Genomic DNA, 22235 nt, shown 5'->3' with positions numbered 1-22235 from the left:
CACAGAAATGCTACCATAAGAGAGGGGAATTTAAGTTCTTTCCCGTTACACCATTCAGCACCAGGGCCCAACTACACAACATGTCGCTCCCACGCTCTCCCAGGACCGTAGCTATCACAACTTGCTCCTTGTTGCCAGAGGGAAAGACTCCTTGCAAGGGAAGCTACTGGGTGTGGGGGGCATGGGGAGGGAGGAACAGGCCTTGCCCATTGCTGAGTGGGCAGGACTGTTTGTGCCAGCTGCTCAGGAGCCAACACCATATTCTCTGGCAGGAAAAGTGCACTTTATGTCACATGGGGGGAACCTGCAGCCTGCACGTGGCCTTCAGAGACCTTCAATGCAGCCCCATGCAGGTGCCTAAGCTGCTGTCACCTCCACCAAATTTCCTGCAAATCACATGCCCACAAGCCTGCCACTCAACTGTCCAGTGGCCTGGGGGAAGCATGATTTTCTTGCAGAGGCTGGCGCATGGCAGTGACCCTTCCAGCAGGCTGTCCTCCCCATGTAAATAGTACACACAACCAGCCTGTGGAGTGCAATTGTGATGGGGATAAAATGCAGGGAGGGTCATCCTCACATGTTGCTCTCTCCATGAAAATCACACTTCCCGCAGCCTGCCAAACAGATGCATGGTGGACTGGTTGGTGGGGGAGAACACAATTACACGAGGACAGCGGCATATGGAGAGGCCTATCCCCCCCCCCGCCTGCCCCACATGCCAGTCCTCTCCATGAACGGGTGCACAAATGTGTGTGGGGGCGACGTATGTGCGTGGCAAGGAGGACACCATCCCAGGCTCCACCCACCACCAGCTCTGGCTACGCCCACCAGCATGTAGTTCCAACCCACCGCTGCATGCATTCCTTGGGTGCAAAAAGGTTGCCCACCCCTGCCGTACATGGATGGTGCAAAGCAGAGGAAGCTGGTGAAGTCGCCAGATTTGTTCCCCTGGGAGCAGCACAGGCAAGTACTTTGCAGCCTTTATGCCAGATGGAGACACCAGCTCACACAAGAGTCCACTCAGCCAAGCCGTATCTATTCTTGAGTCACACGTGCAACAGTGAGCGCTAGCGAGAGGGCTCCTCCGTTCTAGGGTTACATCGAAAGTCACTCATCACATCGTTGTCTATCCAGTTTTGTACAGAGAGCCTGCAGTCTGGTTTCCGCTAACACATTCCAGACTGTATGAAGCATCCCCACAAATCACAAACACTAAACCCTCAGAAATGTGCCAAACCTGTAGGTTTCCAGTGAGAGCTTCTGCAACACTATGTGAGGCTGCAGCATCACTCTAGGAAATGCCCAAGAAAGGAACACGGGATTGATTCAGAACCCACATCAAATGTTTATTTAAACAAGGCATCAGATGCAAATAGTTCCCTAAAGCAACACCCAAGATAAACGTACATTGTTCTTGATAGCGAAGAGTTAGCAGTAACAAGTGCTAGGGGCTTAGAGAGTAAGTTAGGATCTTTGCTGTAGGGTTTGAGCAGACTTTGTGACCAACAATGGGCCATTCTAAGAAAGGTCTTTGCTTGCTGGACTATAATTTGTATTGTGCTTGTTGTTTCAAGGGGCGAATGAATTGAAGAATAACTAGTTGCTCTGAAGTGCCTCAATGCAATGGAGTGACAAATCCCAACATAGCTCTGGAAAATCCTCAAGCATCTAGGGATCAAAGTGCACTCTTAGCTACAGAGCAAACAAAAGCAGTGCTGATGGCAACCCCAAACTGCCTGCCTGCATGAAGAGTCTGGGACCACTGCCTTTTACACACGGATTAGCACAAATGGGTCATAATCATGTCAGTTTCAGGATGTGCATCTATGCTAGTGTCCAGTGAGATGCATCTCAAGTGGAAACAGAAGTTATGATGCATCATACTCTATGAAGAGCAGCAGTCGAGAGAGAGACTAAGCCAGAAGTGAGACAGGCTCCATACTGCATTTACAGGCAGGAAGAGATCCCTTGCCCATTGCCAAGCAGAGATGCAAGGACGGATATGGATGCTGAGAGTTGATTTGGCACAGGAAGCCCAGGGTTATCTCAGCTGCATGCTCGGCCTAGGCTGTAGCTGGAACACAGACATGGGGAAACAGATGCCACCACAGTAGGCTATGACATGCTAACTAAATGGCCCAGCCTTCAAGGAACCGGAATGGATCTATTTCATATAAATGGCATACTCTGCTGGAAAAGCCCTTACATGATGACGTCAACAATCTAGACTAAATTCCTTAAGGAAGAATGTCTGGGATAGTAAGAAGTCACAACTGGGGCTGCGGAACACTGATAATGTTGCAACAAGAGCCAAGGGGAAACCCCAGGGCAAGGCCAACAAGAGATGTCTTCTTGAAGTTCGGAAGGGGGTGGAGCTCTCAATTACGTATAAAGATGGGAAAGTATCCATTTCCCAGGCTCGTGATGGCCTGGTTTGCACAATCACCACAGTCCACCATGGTTTATTTAAGCCATGGCAAGCTCCAGCACTTGTGCAAACCGGCCCAATGTCTCTTTAGGGTTATCATGCTGATCAATTGATTGGGCAAGGTCAACTGACTATCTATTAAGAACATAGGAAACTGCATTCTATCAGAGCAATGGTCCATCTAGCTCAGTATTGTTTATACCAGGGGTGGGCAGAAGATAGATCGGGATCTACCGGTAGGTCTTGGGGTGAACTGCAGTAGATTGGGAGTCAGAAATTCATTGCCAGAGATGCGAAGGCTGGGGGTGGGGGCGGCATGGGAAGGGGGACTTTTTTTGGTTTATTTCTTTCCCCTGCAGATGTCGTTCCATTTTTCCAACAGAAAAACTGGAAATTTGGGGGAACACTAAAAACCACTCCTATGAAATATTTTCTCTTTTAGAATTAACAAAATCCTTTTAAAAACAAGGTTTTACTCACTCAAAATGTGTAGCATGAAAGGTTATGTAAGACAATCTACACCATTCAAGAATGAGAATTCCTGTACATTCTGTAGAGTTCAATGTTATAAAGTTTAACTTGCTATTCAAAGACACTGCTTAATATTGTGACTATATGACAGTGTTCATCTAAATGATAAATTTCATTTTACTAAAACACTTCTTTTTAATATAACATTTGTAGTTTCTGTTTTCAAGTCTCCCCCTCTTTGCCGCTTCTCACATGGAAATAGAATACATTAGATAACATAGGGTGCACCAGTTTGCAAATATCTCTTTCTAGTATTGGGCATTTTCACAATTCCGTTTGTATAAAGCAAAGACATATATACATATGGCACTGCAATCTTATGTACGTTTAGGAGTCTAAAAGAAGTGGGTCTTATTTCTGAGAAAACTTGCATAGGATTCTTTTACGTAAGCTACCTTGCGAGGGTTTTAATTTAAAAGGCAGCTGAAAAATATTAAAATTGACAAAATTGCTCATTAACTTTTATAAATGTCAAATAGTATTAATTTTATATGGTAAGAAAAAAGTCCTACAACAATTGTAGGACTCTTTTCTGTCTAAACATGCATAGTATTGCGTGCAGGGAGAGCAATCCTATGGCCACAAGTCACTGTCTAAACAGCCATAGGCTTTTTCGGTTTTTCTCCCTGCCCGCCCCCCACCCCCGGCCGGCACAGTTCTTTCCGCACCGCCGCTGCCTTTGCGCTCATAAACAGAGCACAACTTCGGAGGATGACGTCTATCTCGATAGGATTGCGCCTTAAGTTATAAATGACACATTTCATGTTGTTAAAGCAGTAAAATAAATTTAGGTTTGACAAGTAAGTACTGCATATATTTCAATTTTTCCCAAAATTTCAATTTTTTCCAGTGAAAATCCAAGTTTTTCCATGGCTTCAAATTTTACAGAAATTTTAAATCTCTGCTCCCAATCTTTAACAGTAGCAACAATGAAAAGTCCCACCACCACCACCTGCCACCACCTAATTAAACTGCTCTAACGAAGAAACCCTGGGGGAAAACCAGGCATGAATCTTTGCATGCGAAAGGATTGTGAGCTCAGTTCTGGTACTGAAAACATATTATTGGACTGCGCATATATGCTCAGAGGCACCCTGTTCCTTAATTATAAGAGTACAAAAGACTGCCTGAGCTATCATTTAACCTCTGGCTCTGGTTGATGGGATCTGAGGTTCTGTAAAAACAAAAAACAAAGTGGATCCATCAATACTGAAGTTTGCCCACCCCTGGTTTTACACGGACTGGCAGCATCTCTTCACAGCTTCCTGCAGGAATTTTCCCAGCCTTTCCTGGAGATTTTCCATCTCTCCCTGGGATTAAACCTTTTGCATGCAAAGCATGTGCTCTGCCACTGAGCTAAAGCCCTTCTCACCACAGTCAAGTGTTGTTAAATATTCCATAAAGTAATGATGCTTGAAGAAATAGCCTGTCTTTTTTTTTTTTTAAGGTGTTTAAAATAGTTGCTGTTACTTTTCTTGTTTTTATTTTAAAAAAACCCAAACAAAACCTATGTGTAGGCTGACTTTGGCATTTCAGGATAAAAGCCAAAAAGTATTCAACAAAAATAGAGTCTTGGGGTACCTTAAAGACTGTCAGATTTATTATGGCATAAGCTTCCATGAACTTTAATCCTCTTCATCAGACAGATGAAGTGTTATCCTGAGTTTGCAGCAGACTAATATGGGTACCCCTCTGGAAATTGTTCACTGAATGGTTCACATTTATAGAAGTCTTAAGATCCGTTTAATATGCAGGGGAGGGGGGGGTGTTATTAAACAGCAACTGTGGAATGTACAATTAAGTTCACAAAGCATTTTTGTAAAACTCTCCCCACACACCACAGTCCTGACCCAGATCTTTGGTCTGTGCCTAACATATAAAAACAATTCATTATATTTTTTTCAGAAGTTAATTTCTGTTTTGCAACACTTCATTAGGATAAATATCAAACCTGTTTATGATTGAAGAACTGGGGTGTGGTTTTTTTTTCAAAGTTAGTACTTCAAAAAAACCACTTGCCCATATTTGACATCTCTGATTAGGTCTACTGACCAAATATAATTTTTGACCAGTCCCCTCTCCATCAGCAGGTCTGGGAAATGCTGGTTTTCACACAAGCATCCTGCAGAGACCCTCTCAACATATCTGCATACAGATGTGCTCAGGGAAACTCAATGCCCCCTGCAGTCAAGGTATGGGCAGATGCATCAGTCCTGCCCCAAATGCATGTTGCCGCACTGAATCCATTTGTGCGCTCTCCCTCCCAGCAGCCTCCTCTGTGCCTGAAGTGGAACAGAATGGGCAGGAGGCATCTTCTACCAGAGACACGCCAGCACATGCCGCTCCAGAGCTGCCAACAGAAACTCTCACTTTTCAAGTTCAGTGAGTCTCGGCCCCTCCCGCAGAGAGAGCAGCAATAACAGGGTGCTCCCACCCACTGAAGAGCCCCTCAAACCTCTAGGCCCCAGCAATGTCCAAAGGAGCAGGCCTACTGGGCGTTAAATAAATACACAAATAAAAATAAAAATATTGAAATTGTTTCCCCATCTTCCATTGCAGCGCACCCCCGAATCCCACCTCCACCAGATGTGCCTCCAAAATCTCAAAAGCATTCTTCTGCTCAATAATATATCAAAGTATTGGTGGCAACACTGCTACGGAAATACACAGGGCCACTTTCTGCAGGTCTCATCGTATAAACCTCTGTACAATGCCAAGCTAGACTCAGGCTTCCCCCTACACCCTAGTTAAATGAAGTCTTTCAGGGTCCCCTCCCACTGAGCAGTTCGCCCGACCTCCCAATGAGGGATCTGCGATTTCCCCACCACACGTGCTCACCGTTCTCCATCCTGAGCACCATGCTGCCAGCAGCAGAGAGCCGTTACAGACCACTGTCGGCGTCCGTTCCAAGGCTGGGGTGGCTCGACTGGGTAGACACCTCCGTTTGACTTGCTGTCTGGCTGCTGCTTCCTGGAATGAGTCAGGTCTTGTCCCAGGCTAATGGGCGGCTCTCGCCTGGGACGGATAGGCGTCATTACAGGCCTGCCTGCAACTGAGATAACCAGCAACGCCCTGTTCCTGCGCCGATCCTCCTGTCTTTGAGGAGCCATTAACCCCTCATGTTCTCGAGGCCAGAGGGAAACTGCAGCTGGATAGACTTTAACACAGGGGCTGGTACTAAAAAAAAGAGGGCCCCCAGGAGAAGACAGAGGCCCTCACAAACCTGGAAGCAAAGGGCAGGGATCTCAGAGTTCAATGCTGAGCATTATGACATACCTTGGGAGCAATACGTTGAAAGCCACACTAGTGTAGCGGCTGCAGTGTTGAACTACCACCAAGGAGGCCCTGCTCAGACTGGAAGCTGACTGGATGACTCTTGGCTAGTCACAATATTTCTGTCTATCCTCACAACAATCCTGTGAGGTGAGTTAAAATGAGGTGTGAGGTGGGAGATCTATGCATGCCAACTTAGAAAGGTGGGATATAAATAAAATCTATAAATAATAAATGTTTTAATCCACCTGGACAGAGATTATTAGATCTCCCAAACAGCCAGCCATTCCTGAAACAGCTTTTGGTGGGTGAAGGGAGAGGCTCTAAATACACCACCTTTCGAAGGACAGCTTAGGGAGGAAGAGGGCTCTGTATCACTGGCTTTTTGAAACGGGAGTGTGCCTGTACAGTTTGGGGAGTATTTTGTTTACACAGATGGCTCTGAAGACTCAAAGGAGGGGGTTAACAGAAGCTGTCAGGCCCAGCCCACCTCTCCATCCACCCACTCCTGATCAAGGCATGTGCCTCCTGGCACACATGCAAAGCTGAAGTAGCCAGCCGTGGTGCAACTCTCACTAACCACTGGGGCCCCCTGTATACACACCCCTCCCATCAGGCTCTGGGAAACAAGAAGCAGGCAGGCCACACTGTCATCAACCTTTCTGTGTCCTAACTACCATTCTCTCTAGACCAGCCTTCCCCAACCTGGTGCCCTCCAGTTGCACCAGACTTCAGCTGTAACAAAGGGAGATGAGAAGGGAAGCAGGTCCATTCCACCAGCCCTGCTGAAAGACTACTTAATCTTCCGGTCTCCCCTCCCCATTCCTTTTTCCTTGTGTGCTGTGTCTTTTTAGATTGTAAACCTGTGGGCAGGGACTGTCTTGTTTTACTCATTGCATGTAATCTGCTCCAGGAGCCTTATCGACTGAGGATTGCGTTAAAAACAGCTTAAAACAAATACATAAATAAATGCAGTCCAATGCATCTGGATGGCACCTGTTTGGGGAAGGCTGGTCTAGTAGACCCTTCCAGGAAACCCATCCTGCTGCTTGAGCCCCACTGGAATTTCAGGGACTGCTCTAGGACTATGCCCATCCTGACGTGGGTCAGGAGACGTGCATGCATCCCAATCAGCCTCTGCCATGGCACCTACGCTTACCACACTATCAGCTCTTTGGCCTGCCTCATCCATTCTAGGCCACTATCACTTGTGCACTACTTTGCACCTTCCAGCTAGGTGTATGCTATCCTTTCTGGCTTCCTGTGCCCTTAAGCTAGAATCACCACATGGAACCACTCTCACTCGGCCCATCCCTGGGTGGCTGGGACTCTTCCCAGCACGATTCAGGACCTGGGAGCCCTTGCCCTGTTTCCAGGTCTGCTGGCAGGAAGGTACACAGCTCCAAGGGTGGCCAGATGGGTGCAGGGACAGAGCTCCTGCACTCTTTACAGTTTGACAGAAGAGGGAATATCAACCAGTCGAGTATGACAAGGTGCATCTGCTGACATTCCCTCCGCTACCTAGGCACAAGAGCCCTGGTCCTCCTTTGCATCTGGTCACCCTAGCAGCTGCCACAATAACTGTTCCCCCAATGAGCTTGGAACCCCATACAATCTCAAACAAGGACTAGTGGCAGTCTCTCTGTAACTCCACCACTACTGAGGGCCAAACTACACACCACGCTAAATACATACCTTGCTGCTGAGCCAAACTTTCCTTTTTTAACCTCCAAGTAAGGGCATAGGGCCCCGATCCAGATCAGAATGACCAAGAACAGGTAGGGGAGATATAGGCCTTCCCAAGCTGCTTCCCCTCCCCCACCTAAACTCTTCCCCTCCACACACATGGACACACACAGGCTAAAAGACGAGGAAATGCCACTGGTACCAATGGAGAGCTGTTCTTTTTTAGCCGCCACGTTGGGGGGAGGGGAGTGGCTGGGGAGAGATGTTTAAATCTCCTCTACCTGTGGGCAGTGGTCTGGATCCAGAACAGGGCCCCACGAACTTATCTGGAGGTTAAAAAAAAGAAAGCGAGGCTCAGCTGTACAGTACGTCTCTAAACACAGGGTGTCATTTAGCCCTCAGAGGGAAGAGAATGAAGGCCCAATTTGAGGAGCGGGTGCACACACCGGGGAGGAAGGAATTGGCACAAACTGCTCCTAAGTCACAAAGGAGTCGTTGGTTGCAAGGTTTTGCAAAAAAATATGCTCTTCCCCTGCTAATCATTTATGAAAGTGGAGTGTTCAAAGATACACAGCAAATATGCTATATCTGGGTGTTCTGTATTTTCAAGGGACATTTCCTTACAGGATGTCTAGTAACTTGCTATTCAAAGCAAAGTCAAGCAGAAAGTCAGGACAGTAGTACAGATAGAGAGTCAAACCTGCACTGCCCTCTCCTGGTTAAAGAAAGGCACTGTCCAAACTGGGGCGCCACTTTTGTCTTTAACCCAGCAAGCAGACATGGGACCGCACAAAGAAAGTTCATGTTTCGAATACACTCCTGGGTCAGTACAAATAACGTACCTGCCACCACTTCTACTCCATTTTACCATAAGCAGCCTGCAAAAAGGAATTGCACATTTCATGAGCCAGCCACTATTTGTACAGGGTCATTATGACTACAGGTTACTCCTTGCCCTCTAGGACTTCTGGAAGTGATGTCGGAGCACACGTGTGAATCACTCTGGAGTCATCTTGCAAAGCTGCTGGTCTAGTGCCAAATCTTCCTTTCTCTATAAGCATCAATCACATCCTAACAGATGCCAGACAGGAGGGCACCCAGACCAAGAACATAATGGGGGAAAGCCCTGGGTCAACAGAGTGCCAGTTAATAAGTCAAGCAAAGACAGTTTTGATAACATACAAGTATAGATTTTCTTCCTTTGGGCCGAAAGGAGGGGGCACTGTGAAGAGCAGCTCTGTTTCTTTGCCATCTTTGCTCATCTACTGGCTTGGTCCCAGTAGCACACCCACCCTCTCCTCTTCTCTGCTCACAGAAGACTAAGACAAAAGTGCTCAATTCCTACTTTGGCTCAGTCTTCTCCCAAAAGAGGGTCTATGACCCCCCTGGCAAAGGCAAAGTACAGGCTGAAGGGGCAGGACTGCAGCTTGAGATCGATAGGCATGTGGTCAAGGAACACCTAAATACTTTGAATGAGTTCAAATCTCCAGGGCCAGATGAACTGCACCCTAGAGTAATAAAGGAACTGGCAGAAAAACTCTCAGAACCACTGTCTATTATCTGTGAGCAATCATGAAGGACGGGGGAAGTGCCAGATGACTGGAGGAGGGCTAATGTTGTCCCTATCTTCAAAAGGGGTAAAAAAGAGGAACCTGGGAACTACAGACCAGTCAGTCTGACATCAATCCCTGGGAAAATTCTGGAGCGGATGATAAAGCAATCTATCTGGAAGCACCTTGAAAACAATGCAGTGATTACTCGAAGCTAACATGGATTTGTCAAGAACAAGTCCTGCCAGACGAATCTGATCTCATTTTTGGATCAAGTAACCTTGTGGACTGTGAAAATGCTGTGGACATCATATACCTCGACTTCAGCAAAGCTTTCGACAAAGTGCCCCATGATATCCTGATGAGCAAACTAGCTCAAAGTGGGCTAGATCAAACAACGATCCGGTGGATCCACAGTCGGCTACAGAATCGGACTCAAAGAGTGCTTATCAATGGGATCTTCTCAAACTGGGGAGAGGTAACAAGTGGGGTACCGGAAGGCTCAGTCCTGGGCCCAGTGCTCTTCAACAGTTTTATTAATGACTTGGAGGAGGAGGTGCAGGGAATGCTGATCAAATGTGCAGATGACACAAAATGGGGCGGGATAGCTAATACTTTGGAAGACAGAATTCAAAGTGATCTGGATAGACTGGAATGCTGGGCAGAAAACAGTAGAATGACATTTAATAGGGATAAATGCCAAGTTCTGCTCCTAGGAAAAAGAAATCAAATGCACAGTTACAAGATGGGGGAGACATGGCTCAACAACACGACAAGCGAGAAGGATCTTGGAATTGTTGTACATCACAAGCTGAATATGAGCCAACGATGTGACGTGGTTGCAAAAAAGGCAAATGCTATTTTGGGCTGCATTAATAGAAGCATAGCTTCCAAATCCTGGGAAGTACTAGTTCCCCTCTACTCAGCACTGGTTAAGCCTCATCTGGAGTACTGTGTCCAGTTCTGGGCACTGCATTTTAAGAAAGATGCAGACAAACTGGAGAGGGTTCCGAGGAGGGCAACAAAGATGATCAGGGGACTGGAAACAAAGCCCTATGAAGAGAGACTGAAAGAACTGGGCATGTTTAGCCTTGAGAAAAGAAGACTGAGGGGAGATATAGCGCTCTTCAAGTACTTGAAAGGTTGTCCCAGAGCGGAAGGCCAGGATCTCTTCTCGATCATCCCAGAATGCAGGACATGGAATAATGGGCTCAAGTTATAGGAAGCCAGATTCCAGCTGAACATCAGGAAAAACGTCCTGTTAGAGCAAAATGACAATGCAACCAATTACCTAAGGAGGTGGTGGGCTCTCCCACACTGGGGGCATTCAAGATGAGGCTGGACAGCCATCTGTCGGGGACGCTCTGACTTTGATTCCTGCATTGAGCACGGGTTAGACTTGATGGTCTTGTAGGCCCCTTCCAACCCTACTATTCTATGATTCTCTGATTCCCTCCACACAAAAGGTGGAGCCTGAGGGAATCTTTGTAGGAAAATGCACCTCCCAAAATTCAGTAGCAAAACATTAGCGATCAAACAGTGGCTGGTTACAGCTCTTGAGCCATTCAGAAGCTGCTCCCAGGCAGATCAAGAAATGAAACAGAAGTTAATGAGTAAACTTTCTAGCATGTCCATGTGATAGGAACATAACACAGAACTGCCTATGACCCCTCCATTTCCTAGGCCCAAACTGGGACTGAGACAGAACAGCCTGTGAAGACCCTTAGGTAGGAGATCCCTACAGATTGCAAGCTGAGCTGGGGACTCAGGGGGAAGTTGCAGGGGCCTGTAGCATAGAGAAATTATGCATGGTGTAGCGAGTGTGGATAGGGAGACATTTTTGTCTCTCAAAATACTAGAACCCAGGGTCATCCTATAAAGCTGATTGTGGGAGATTCAGGACAGATAAAAGGACTTCTTCACACAGTGCAGAGTTAAACTATGGAATTAGCTACTACAGGATGTAGTGATGGCCACCAATTTGGATGGCTTTAAAAGGGGGTTAGACAAATTCCTAGAGGAAAAGGCTATCAATGGCAACTAGTCTTGATGGCTATATGCTACCTCCAGTACCAGAGGCAGTGAGCCTATGTACACCAGTTGCTGGGAAACATGGATGGGGGGGTGCTGTTGCACTCGTGTCCTGCATGTAGATTCCAGGTCGACAGCTGGTTGGCCACTGTGTGAACAGAACGGTGGACTAGATGGACCCTTGGTCTGATCCAGCAGGGCTCTTCTTATGTTCTTAAGATATAAATGAGACAGGGGATGGCTCTAGAAGTATTAGATTAAGAAAGTTTGAGTAGCCCTCTGGTTTGAATACTCACACACATGTTGAGGATCCAGCCATAAATAGGCTTTTGTTTGCCTCCACCAAGTTGCCAGGCAAAGGCACCACAAGAACTTCCTGCCCTCAGCTGCTGTTGCTACCACATCCTGTTTTCCTGATGACAGCTGCCTATCACTGCTGCATCAGAGAAAATCAACTTCAGTGCTGTCAGGAAAGGGCCCCAAGTCCAAGTCTATTAGGCCTACCACTTTAGCAGCATCCTGCTCCCAAATCCTCACTTGTAAGGGACACGCATGCACAGAGTAATCTTTTCACTCACACCTGAGGCGTAACAGCTCCAGACATCTGGGGCCTCCTAGCTGTGCAGAGTGGAGGCCCAGTTTCCATGGACACCATCTGGCTTCTGTTTTCCCCAACTCCTGCCAAGTCAGAATCCCCTTCTGTCTTAATGTTGGGGATGGATCCAGCAGCCAACTGGGAAATGGCTGTCCCCAATGTCCGTGGAGGTAGGGAGAACATGAACAGTCTCTTGGATTCTCCCTCACATTCTTCATGAGAAACTCCAGCTGTGCCTTCTTTGCACAGAAGACGGAAGTTCTCTCCCAATATGGCACAAGACTGGCACTCGCCAGACTGCATGTTGCAGCTCAGACAGTTGTTGCTGTGTTAGTCCTACAAAACAGAGCTTAAGACGACAACAAAAATGTATTTTATCACACCTAATTTTGGTGGAGCCGGTTCTGTTCTCTTTTGAGTTGCATAGAATAGTTCAGACAGCAGAGTGAAAAGGCAGCCAGACCTCACACTTTCTACCTACTCTGCTGAGTTGTGTCACTTGAAAGCTGACCTACCCCTGTATCACAAGCTTAGTAAGAGTTTTCCCTTTCCCCTTTTTGTGTTTCAGGCTATACCCCATGAACCATGAGTTAATGCCTGCTTCGCATGTTCAATGATAGCACCCCTTAGACCAGAAGAATTACTTTTGTCATTTTGCTAAATGTCTGTGCCCCAAGGCTTTTGACCAGAAAACCCAAATTCTGAGATCAGAATAAACAAGACACGCTTGCATAATTGACTTGGGAAGCACAGTTTTGATTTTATAATAGTTAGAATTTCTTTAGGTTTGCCAGACTAGGGATGGGCATCTGATCTGTCCAAAAAAAGATATGGCCAACTAACTAATTAAGGCCACAATCATATGGTCCCTGGGAGGATGTCCCAGGGGCCATTTGATTTTTTGGATCTCACCCTCTGAGGGCAGAAAGAGAGGTATGCCAAAACCTTTGTAGCTCTTAACTCCGATGTTGGCGCTTTGAATGAAGTAGAGACAAAATAGGGATTGGGGGGGGGGATTCTATGGGTATGCCAGGATAGCCACAGCCCTCCTATGCCCACAACACACCCCAAGAATGGGGGGAAGAACTAAACTAGCCTTAGATCTGGCATTGCTCATTTCCCACCCACTGGCATTAATGGGATCAAAACAGTTTAAAGCAGGAGAAGAAAACAGAAAAGGAAAGAAGAAAAGCTGCTGCTCCCTCTCTTCTGCCCTACTGGTGCAAACCCGACATAGGCTTTGGATTTTTTGGAGGCTCCGATGTTGGAGCTCCCCAGGCCAAACAGTAGGGTTGCTCTGGAAGTATTTTAAAACTTTGACTTTATTGGAACAACAACAACAAAAGGATGTTTCAACCATCAACAGGTTTGAAATGTACACCGATTATGAAAACAAATTAGTTAAGAATGAAACAATGAAATTAACTTTAAAAAGGTAGCTAACAACGTTAGATAAGGTTTCTATAAATGTGAACTCACTGAACCAGGGTCGGCCTACAATTACATTTTTAAATAAATGCAATTAAAATAGTGACCTTTACTGTCAATAACTGCTTGTGTTCCTGTTTCGAGATACTTGCAAAAACAGCAGGTGGTTAGCAGGAGAACCTGTGCTATACTGATAGGGTTGCCTCTGACTAGTGCAGGGTTAGAGAGGCGTCTGCAGGGGGGAGGTGTGGCTCGCAGGGGTTCTGGGGGGCCTGGGCCTCCCACAGTTGTCCACTCCTAGGGACTAGGGTGATGGGGAGGCTCTGAAAGTGCCACCATTTCCTGGCTATTGAGACCAATACTGGTTACTAAGATTTATGCAAAAACTTTCACACTTTCCTCTATAAATATTAGGGGCTAGAAACTTGCTCTTTTTTCAGAAGGGAAAAAATCAGGTTCTGAGAATTTTGGGGAAAGCTACCAGATTCTACATTATTTGCCCTATTCAACTGCAATGGCTCCAATCACAGTCATGGAGATTCCTAACTACTCTGGCAAAGACAGAACACAAGAAATAGAAATAAGTAAAGCATTATCTCTTACTCCCTGGGACTAGTGCATCACAACAGTCTAATCTAAAATGCAGGGTACAGCAAAACCAGGAGTTCTGCCAGTGAACCAGGGAGTTCAAGGTTACAATGGCAGGCTTAGCACAGAAGCCAGTATCTGTACATGAAAGAACAGCCTCTCCTTTTTAAGTGGCTTTAATAATGGGTCCTTCTACCTCACCTACTGCTAACCCACCCACCCAAAAAGCCACAAACATATCAGTCAGATCAGTACTCGCCACCCATCCGGTTTTCACACAGTAAGGAAGTAGAGGCAGAAAACAAGTCCATCACATCAAATATTCACACTAGGGTTGCCACCTTTTCTCTAACAGTAGCTCTGTTCAACAGACAAGCATTCATAAGGTGAAGCTTTATGCATCACCAGTTCTTCATGCTGGGGAAAACCTGCAGCCAGTTTAACAGTTGTGTGATGGATGTTCAAGATGCAGATCGTGTCAGAAAAAAGGTGAGGACCCTCCCTCGCACTGGTAACTTGGTCAGTTACCTGATTTTGCTGCTGGATCCATTTGCTCTGTTCAGTGTGTTTTGCTATTTTACTGTATGCCCTTGATTTTACTGTAAGTTGCCTTGGCCAGAATTTTCCTCAGGTAAGGTAGCTAATAATTTTTAAAAATGAGAGGGCAGGCTTGAGTATGGCAAGGCCTCAGGAGCAGGCTATGTTTAAACGCAATCCTTTCTATCCTTCATACACCACAAGGCAAAATCCAAATTGGCCAGCAGAACTTTGTGACCCATTATGGTACAGCCCATTAGAAAATGTTCTCCCCCTAGGAAGGTTAAGCAAGGGATTACGGCCACAATCGCACTGCTAGACATCCAATCCCTCCACACACTTTATAAGGGCTGCTTCAAATTACAATGGCCCTGTCCCTCTATTTTCATGCACATGCACACACAACTATACCACCACAGACAGCACCGGCAACTTCTCACAAAACGTACAGATACTAGGAAGATATAACTAGTGGTGCCCATAGGGCAAACTCCTTTGTGAAATAGCTTGGAGTTTATATCCAGTTCGGGGTGTGTGTGTGTGTGTGAAAAAACAGATTCCCACGGGGGTCAAAAGCAGAAATATTTTCTTTCTTATTGTAATCATATACAAGGCCATGGACCAACACTCCTTCCCTGCTCCTTTCACACATACGCTGGAGGTTATGCTGATTACTGAACCAAGGAATCAGTGGGATAGACTCTCCTAGTCCCACATCCCAAAGCAACTAAGTCACCTTTGATCGTGCAAGCTCCAGCAGACAAAGTTACACTTCGGCTGAACAATATACCAATGTTATATGATTAAGTCTCAGTAAGAGGAAAGCTACAACACAACGAAGGCACTGAAACTGTGGTCCGAAACCCTTCCACCAGCAGCTTTTGCTCAGATGGGCACCACTAAACTATGGCTCTTATGGCCTCTCTTGCAAGGTGACTCACAGCAGATGACTAATCTAGCCCTCCCCTCTGTCTTCCTACACCCCACTTTCTCTGCCATCATCAAGACACTCCTGGACAGGGAAAGGTAAGCGCTTACCTGGCTTGGTGCCCACCAAGGTGGAGGGGCAGAGGAAGGCTTGGAAACTGGAGGCACAGAGCTCACTGACGGTGCCCATGATGGTCCTTGACACAATGCCCCTCTCAAGGCTGGGCAGGTGCTGCTGTAGCTCTTGGACAGGCAGGAAAGGCTTAGCAGGTCAGAGCCAGCCAGAAGAAAGTGGGGAGGGGAGTCTGGATGTCCAGCTTCAGAGCACCAAATGGCTCTTCCAAGCAGCAGCAGTAGCTGGCACCTCCTCTTCCTAGCAGGAGGGAGACACACGCTGTGCGAGGGATCCCCAGTCCGGCTGGAGCAGAAGAAACAGTAGAGGCTCCCACGCACTGAGCTCAGCCAATCCCAGCTTCCCTGCCAGGAAACTATTACTACTACTGTACTGTACAGCCGCCGCAACACACAAAGCCATTTAGAGGGCAATTTGCTTTGGGAACTTTTCCGTAGGTGCCCCCTGGCTCCTCCCAGCTGCCCATGGGAGGTTTGGGCAAAGGGTATTTTTAGGTCAGTTTTATCCCACTTCATTATTAGAGCTTTTAAGCATCTAGTGAGCTGGTCTGTTGCATAGCAACAGTCACTGCATAAAGGGAAGGTGCATGAAAACGTAGCCTATACAGACGCCAAAGACTGGCATGTGCATTTGTGTGTGTGGAAAGTGCAGCCAAGCAGCAGGGGTATAAGTTAGAGAGTAGGTAAGCTGGCAGGAGCCTTGCTTCTGTCTGCCCAGCACTATAGAAGAAGAATAGGGAGCTGCACCGTGTAGACCCTTCTGGTAGGTCTAGTTCAAGACCACTTCTTTAGAGACAAGACATGAATTCCCAGGAAGTAGCTCCCACCCAAGCAAGATGACAGAGGAGATTTTCCAGCAGAACTCTCATGGCAAAGGTTTCAAAATGTAAAAGGCTGCAATTGCACACTGCAGTGAGGACCTGGCAGCTATCAGTGGATTCTCAGCTGTTCTCTGAAAAGGTTTTGAGCCCTCATGAGAACAGAAAAGCCAGCTGAGAAAGCTTGGACAAGAAAGGGAACCTTGCTAGTACTCCCCTTTGTCACAGCTATTGGCTGTCCTGCAATTTGCTGGGGGTCACACAGAGCCTGATTTGTATGCAGGCCCACAAATCTCTTCTACATGTCAGCCTCGGGTCTTTAAAAGTCCATTTTTCTGGGCAGTACGAAACCAGTATCTTACAGAATGAGGGATGTAGACCTTTCAAGGTAATTGAACATAGCCTGCATAAATCTGTCAGGCTACAAAAATCCAACCCTTTTTGCCTATGTGGGCAAGGGAAGGCAAACTGTCATTAGCATGACACAGAACTGGGGAGCAAGAATACTACATGCTTTCCACAAAACCACGTTTATACCAAGAGGCAGCCCATCACCACAAAACAGCCAGGAAGATTGATGGGCTGCTAAGAGACACAGAAAGCTGCAAAAAGAGGTCCACCCCTTTGTATTTCTGCAATGCTTCAACCTCTTCGGCAGATAAAGCCTATCTGAACCCTTCTTCCCCCGCCCCCTCGCATCTCTGTCTCTGATGTCGTCTCAGAGAAGCACAAAGCCTCAAGCCCAAAGACACCCCTATCCACCTTAAACTTCCAGTCTAGCAACTTTTATGGGGCAACAGAAGTCTCACTGGCAAAGATGGTGCAATCCCTGCATATGCAAGGATGCAAGAAACAGTATCAGATCCAGACAAGAGTGCAACAGTAAGAGCTCCACTTGAAACATGCAGACCAGGCAAGAGACATGGTACTATGCCCAAAAGTTTATGTAGGACAAAAGAATAGACCTATTCCTATGCCCAGACTTCAAGGATAAAGGGAGAGAAGTGTGGGGAAACTGACTGCCAGGGTGCAAGAAAGTGGCCAATCAGATGATGCACAGAGTTGCTTCTCTGGGAGATTCATGGAGAATAACTTGCCTCCAGGACAGTCAGCCCAGGAAACAGGATTCATTATATCCTCCTGTCTTCCCTTCCGATTCTGCACCCGGCTTCTCTTTCCCAAGTGGCCTGTAAAGAACCGTGGCCTTCAGTATGGCCAGAAGCTCTGTGGTACAAGGGTGAACAGCAACTGCAAGAAGGGGAGACAGGTAAGCTTAGTTCTACAGACACAGTTCTACAGACCCAGCTGCCAGGGGAGGGGGGGGGACATAATCCACACATTCTGGGATGGCTGCCTAATGTTCGAAGAACAAGGTTGCATTAGGTAGTTAGCATCAGCAATGTGGGTCCCCTATCTTCAAGACAATCCCACAAAAGCTCTGCTGGGGCAGAGGGAAGCTTCCTACTGCTGGGATGGAATGGGATGGGGTAGGGGGAAGCTGTCTGTCACTGTGAAGATAAAATGTAGCTTATCTTAAGGGGCTCTCCCAGCTGCCTGGAACTGCTGGTCCAAAAATTATAAGCAAACTCTCTGGAAGGTTCATTCAGATGAAACACTCTTGAACTACCCCCAGAGCACCTGGAAACAGAACACACAACACTAACTTCCTTTTTTACAGAAAGTTCAACATAATGTTCCTGCTAACAGCAAAAAGCGAAATTGCTAGGAAGTGGAGATCTAAGGAAACCCGCAAAATTTCGTAATAGTTTGATAAGCTATTGATCATGGGATGGCGGGGAAATGACACTCACTAAATAAGATTAGCACAAGAACAAGCCAAACCAAATACTTTCCATTTGGCTCCAATCCTCTTGCTTCTCAAGCAGAGAAGAATGAAATAATCATTCCCTATCCTAATTTGGTTTAGGACCCTCATAACTAACATCCACAGTAAAGCAAGCACTTGGTCTCTTTTTCCCCCTCTCGATACTCAGCAAGCAACAATATTTCGTTGGATAATAGAAGAAATGTGTGAGCTGTAATTGTACATTTGCTTCTTTATTATACAGTCTATATGCTGTTGAATAGAAATAAAATAGTTTAAGCAACTGGCAGACAACTGTGCCATTCAATTAAATAGCAAGTTGTGAAAAATAAAGCACAGTTTCCAAGACAAGACATTTCTTTGCAGGATGGTAAGCAGGAGGGGCAGAAATCTGTCAAGGGGCAGTATAAGCAAGTAAAGTCAATAGAAGGACAGAAAAAAAAACCAGTGAGAAGGGGGAACCCATTCAAAAAAGGCTGGCACTTCCCTTGGCACAAGCATCAAGCACTCCAGAGAAGCCTATCCCACAGCTGGGTGGCTACTATTTGTTTTATCTGGAGCTGTATCTTAAATTTCTTGTTGCTTACCTTCTGTTGATTATTTTTATGTTGTAGTTTTAAACTTTTGAACTTTTATATTTTATCTACATTTTACTTTTTTGTGTTTTATCGTTTTCATTGTTGTGAACTGGCCAGAGAGCTTTGGCTATTGGGTGGCATAAAAATGTAGTAAGTAAGTAAAATAATAAAGCGTAGGGGTGGCCCTTGCCTCGTAGCATTCGGTGACAGAGGCCCTTCCTAGAGAGGCCCGCCTGGCACATATGTTTGCGGTATTTTTGGTGACAGGTGAAAACCTTTTTATTCTCCCAAACGTTTTAGTTGCTCAGGGTTGTTTTCTTACTTTTTACTTAGTTTTATTCTGCTTGAAATTTGTTTAGGTTTTACACTGTGTTGTATTATGTTTCCATACTGTATGGCTTTAAGCTTTATTTTGTAAACTACCCAGAGAGCTTCAGCTAGTTGGGGGGTAGGTGTGTATAGAAATAATAAATAAAACTTCAAAATCTCTTGTGGATTAGCTTTCGGGATCTGCAATGCTAGCTCTATCTTCTATTTTAAAACAGGCATCAAAGTCCATGATATGATCTGCAAATGAGGTTGCTGGAGACCACTGGAAGAGTAGTTGGCAATAAAGGTGTGGGTGCAATCCTATGTATATTTAGATAGAAAAAGTCTTACAACTCCCAGCATCCCCATGCGGGAATTGTAGGACTTTAATTCTGCCTACACATGCATAGGATTGCGCCCCTTAGTTACTTTGCTGCCCAAGAAGAACCTTGGAGAGAATGGAGCTGCCACAGGCCGTGAAGCACCTGTGGCATCCCCTTTTTTTGTTCCAGAAAACTTCATTCTTCTGGCATCAGCACCCATGACCATAACAGCAGGATCATACTATCTAATTATAAGTTGCCTGGTAGAAGCAGCTCAGTATCTCGGAAGCTAAGCAGGGTCAGCCCTGGTTAGTACTCGGATGGGAGACCATCTGGGAATCAGGCTTCCTGCACTGAGCAGGGGGTTGGACTCGATGGTCTTGTAGGCCCCTTCCAACCCTACGATTCTATTGTAGGGTAGCTACCATTATCTGCCACAGGATGAGTTCAAGCACCCAGTGGATGCTACTTGAAGTGGGGACAGCAGTGTTTGGATTGCCCCTTTTTCCTATGCTCTTTAAACAAGGGCAAGATCTGTCTGCTGGATCAGAGGCTCCCCATGAAAAGCCAACTATTGATGGCTCTTGCACTGTACTCTGCCTGATAAACCTCAGAAGAGGAACTCAAAGGAGTCCCATGATGACTTCTGCCCTAAATGAGTGGGCAGAGAGAAGAACAGTTCTTTTCAGTGAAGATCTCCCCACAAAGGAGCAGACAGCTCTAGCTAAAAAGCCCCAAGTGCATCAAGATAAGGAACTGTTTCTACTTCAGACTCTGAACATGCATGCAGCCAGCCAGCAATAGGATTTGGGACAAGTGCTGTGCCCCAGATCTGGGATCCAAAATCATGTGAACAGCATATAAATGGGAACTTGTCCACCAAGACAGAAAGCCATCCCAGTCCTGTATAGACCTAGAAAATGAGAAGAGAGGCCTTTCTTAAAATGGAAACAGCAAACAGTTAATATTCTTGGTTTCAGCAGAATGAGACTAGCAAGCCAGAGTACTTACTGCAAACCCGCCAAATAGGTAAACGTAGCGCAGTCTTCTCCAACTGGGCACACTGCAGGTGTTTTGGACTACAAAAGCATCTGGAAGGTACCAGGCTGGGGAAAACTAGCTTAGCGCGCAATACCTCCAGGAAAACTGTCAGTTCTGACCCAAATAAGGCCCCTATCCCTTTATTTATGTTCATTTCTATACTGCCCAATAGCCGAAGCTCTCTGAGCGATTCACAAAAATTAAACAGCTGCATGCCAAGGTCAGCAAGGCTATTTTTGTGCTGACGTGACGGAAGCAGCTCAGCATGTCGAACTTTTTGATATGCAGCCGTTTAAAGGGTCAGGACAGTAGCCTCCAGTGGGCCAGAAATCATAGTGCAGGAGCTGACAACCTGGTGGCCTCCAGATACTTTGGACTGCTACTCCCTAGCTACTGGCCATGCTGGTTGGGGGTGATGAGAGCTATAGCCCAAAATACCTGGAGGGCACCTGGTTGCCTACCCGCCATACCGGGTTTGAACTCATGGTATCCTGACAGCGTGCGTAAGCTAGGTAGGAGACCTGAATCATGCCATCAGTCCGCACGCACATGATGGGATATGTAGGATCAGGACAGGAGGACAGCACAAGGGGCTCCTCTCAGTGACCAGCATGTGGTAGAGATACTCCTTTCAACGAGCAAGGCTCTGCACACCAGTCTTCCCAACATGATGCCAGCCCTCGAAATGCCGTGGGCTGCAACTCCCATCTTTCCCAGCAGCGGGGGGTGGGGGTGTCTTAGCTATAAGGTAACTTTGCCTCACCATCCCCTTTTGTTATTGTAACTGGGCACCAGGACTAGCCTGGGTCGCACCACCCATTCTTAGGACAAGCCTCCTTGAAAGCTTCTCTCTCCTCCCCATGCTTGCAAGCTCACCAGAAACCTTTCTTTTTCTCTCCCAATACTGTCAGTGCTCCCTGTTTGCCTAGCCCCGACCTTCTCACAGCTGCTGTACTCAGAAGACCAGCCCAGACATGATACGCACACCCTCGGCGTAGTTCACACACCAAAGCCCTAGGTTCAGCCACTGGGAGAACTAAGCAAATTTCCCCAAAACATGAACATAGGAAGCTGCCTTACACTGAGGTCAGGCCACTGGTCCATCTAGCCCAACACTGTCTACAGTGACTGGCAGTGGCTGTCCAGGGTTTGGTGCAGGGATTTTTCCAGCCTACCTGCTGATGCCAGGGATCGAAACTGGGATGTCCTGCAAGCAAAGCAGGTGCTCTGCCACTGAGCTACAGCCTCTCCCCAATGTGGACCCTCATCCCATCCACTCTGAATATGTAAGTTTGCCTTGTTTTCTGCCAATATTTCGATTTCTGTAATGATCACTCTACCAATGAATTTCCCCCAGTTAATTAGTTGATATTTTGAATTCTCAAGTGTGTCTAATAAATTCCCTATTTTGAAGAAGAGTGTGTGTGTGTGTGTGTGTGTGTGTGTGAGAGAGAGAGAGAGAGAGAGAGAGAGTGTGTGAGTGAGAGAGAGAGAGAGAGAGAGAGAGAGAGAGAATCATTGGGCCCCTTCTGCAAAGACGCACTATTGCCAAGGTTAAAAGGTCCCTTAATGAATGGGTGCCTTAAGAATATGTGCAAGTTTGTACATGTGTCTAAAGGAGAACATTTGGTAACG

At 46.5% G+C, this 22235-nt stretch overlaps 1 protein-coding gene across 4 annotated transcripts in view; it reads right to left on the bottom strand.

The window, feature by feature from the left end:
* The window catches only part of CYTH1 (cytohesin 1), a 65347-nt gene that overhangs the window by 32525 nt on the left and 10587 nt on the right, over positions 1 to 22235 (bottom strand). For 2 of the 4 annotated variants that reach the window (XM_084837745.1, XM_084837748.1), the window contains exon 1: positions 15686 to 15972. The exons of 1 other annotated variant lie outside the window; for it this stretch is intronic. In XM_084837745.1, coding sequence (XP_084693871.1) covers positions 15686 to 15764 — 79 coding nt within the window. In that variant the 5' untranslated portion in view covers positions 15765 to 15972. Of the gene's footprint in view, positions 1 to 5797; positions 5937 to 15685; positions 15973 to 22235 lie in introns of those variants that run through there. One more of the 4 variants, XM_084837747.1, reaches the window with a different exon arrangement.

Source organism: Heloderma suspectum, chromosome 2 (genome assembly GCF_057233095.1).
Source record: "Heloderma suspectum isolate Gila_16-S chromosome 2, 16-S_ref, whole genome shotgun sequence".
Lineage (NCBI taxonomy): Eukaryota > Metazoa > Chordata > Lepidosauria > Squamata > Helodermatidae > Heloderma > Heloderma suspectum.
The sequence above is the reverse complement of the archived record's forward strand: the minus strand, read 5'-3'. Positions and strand labels throughout refer to the sequence as shown.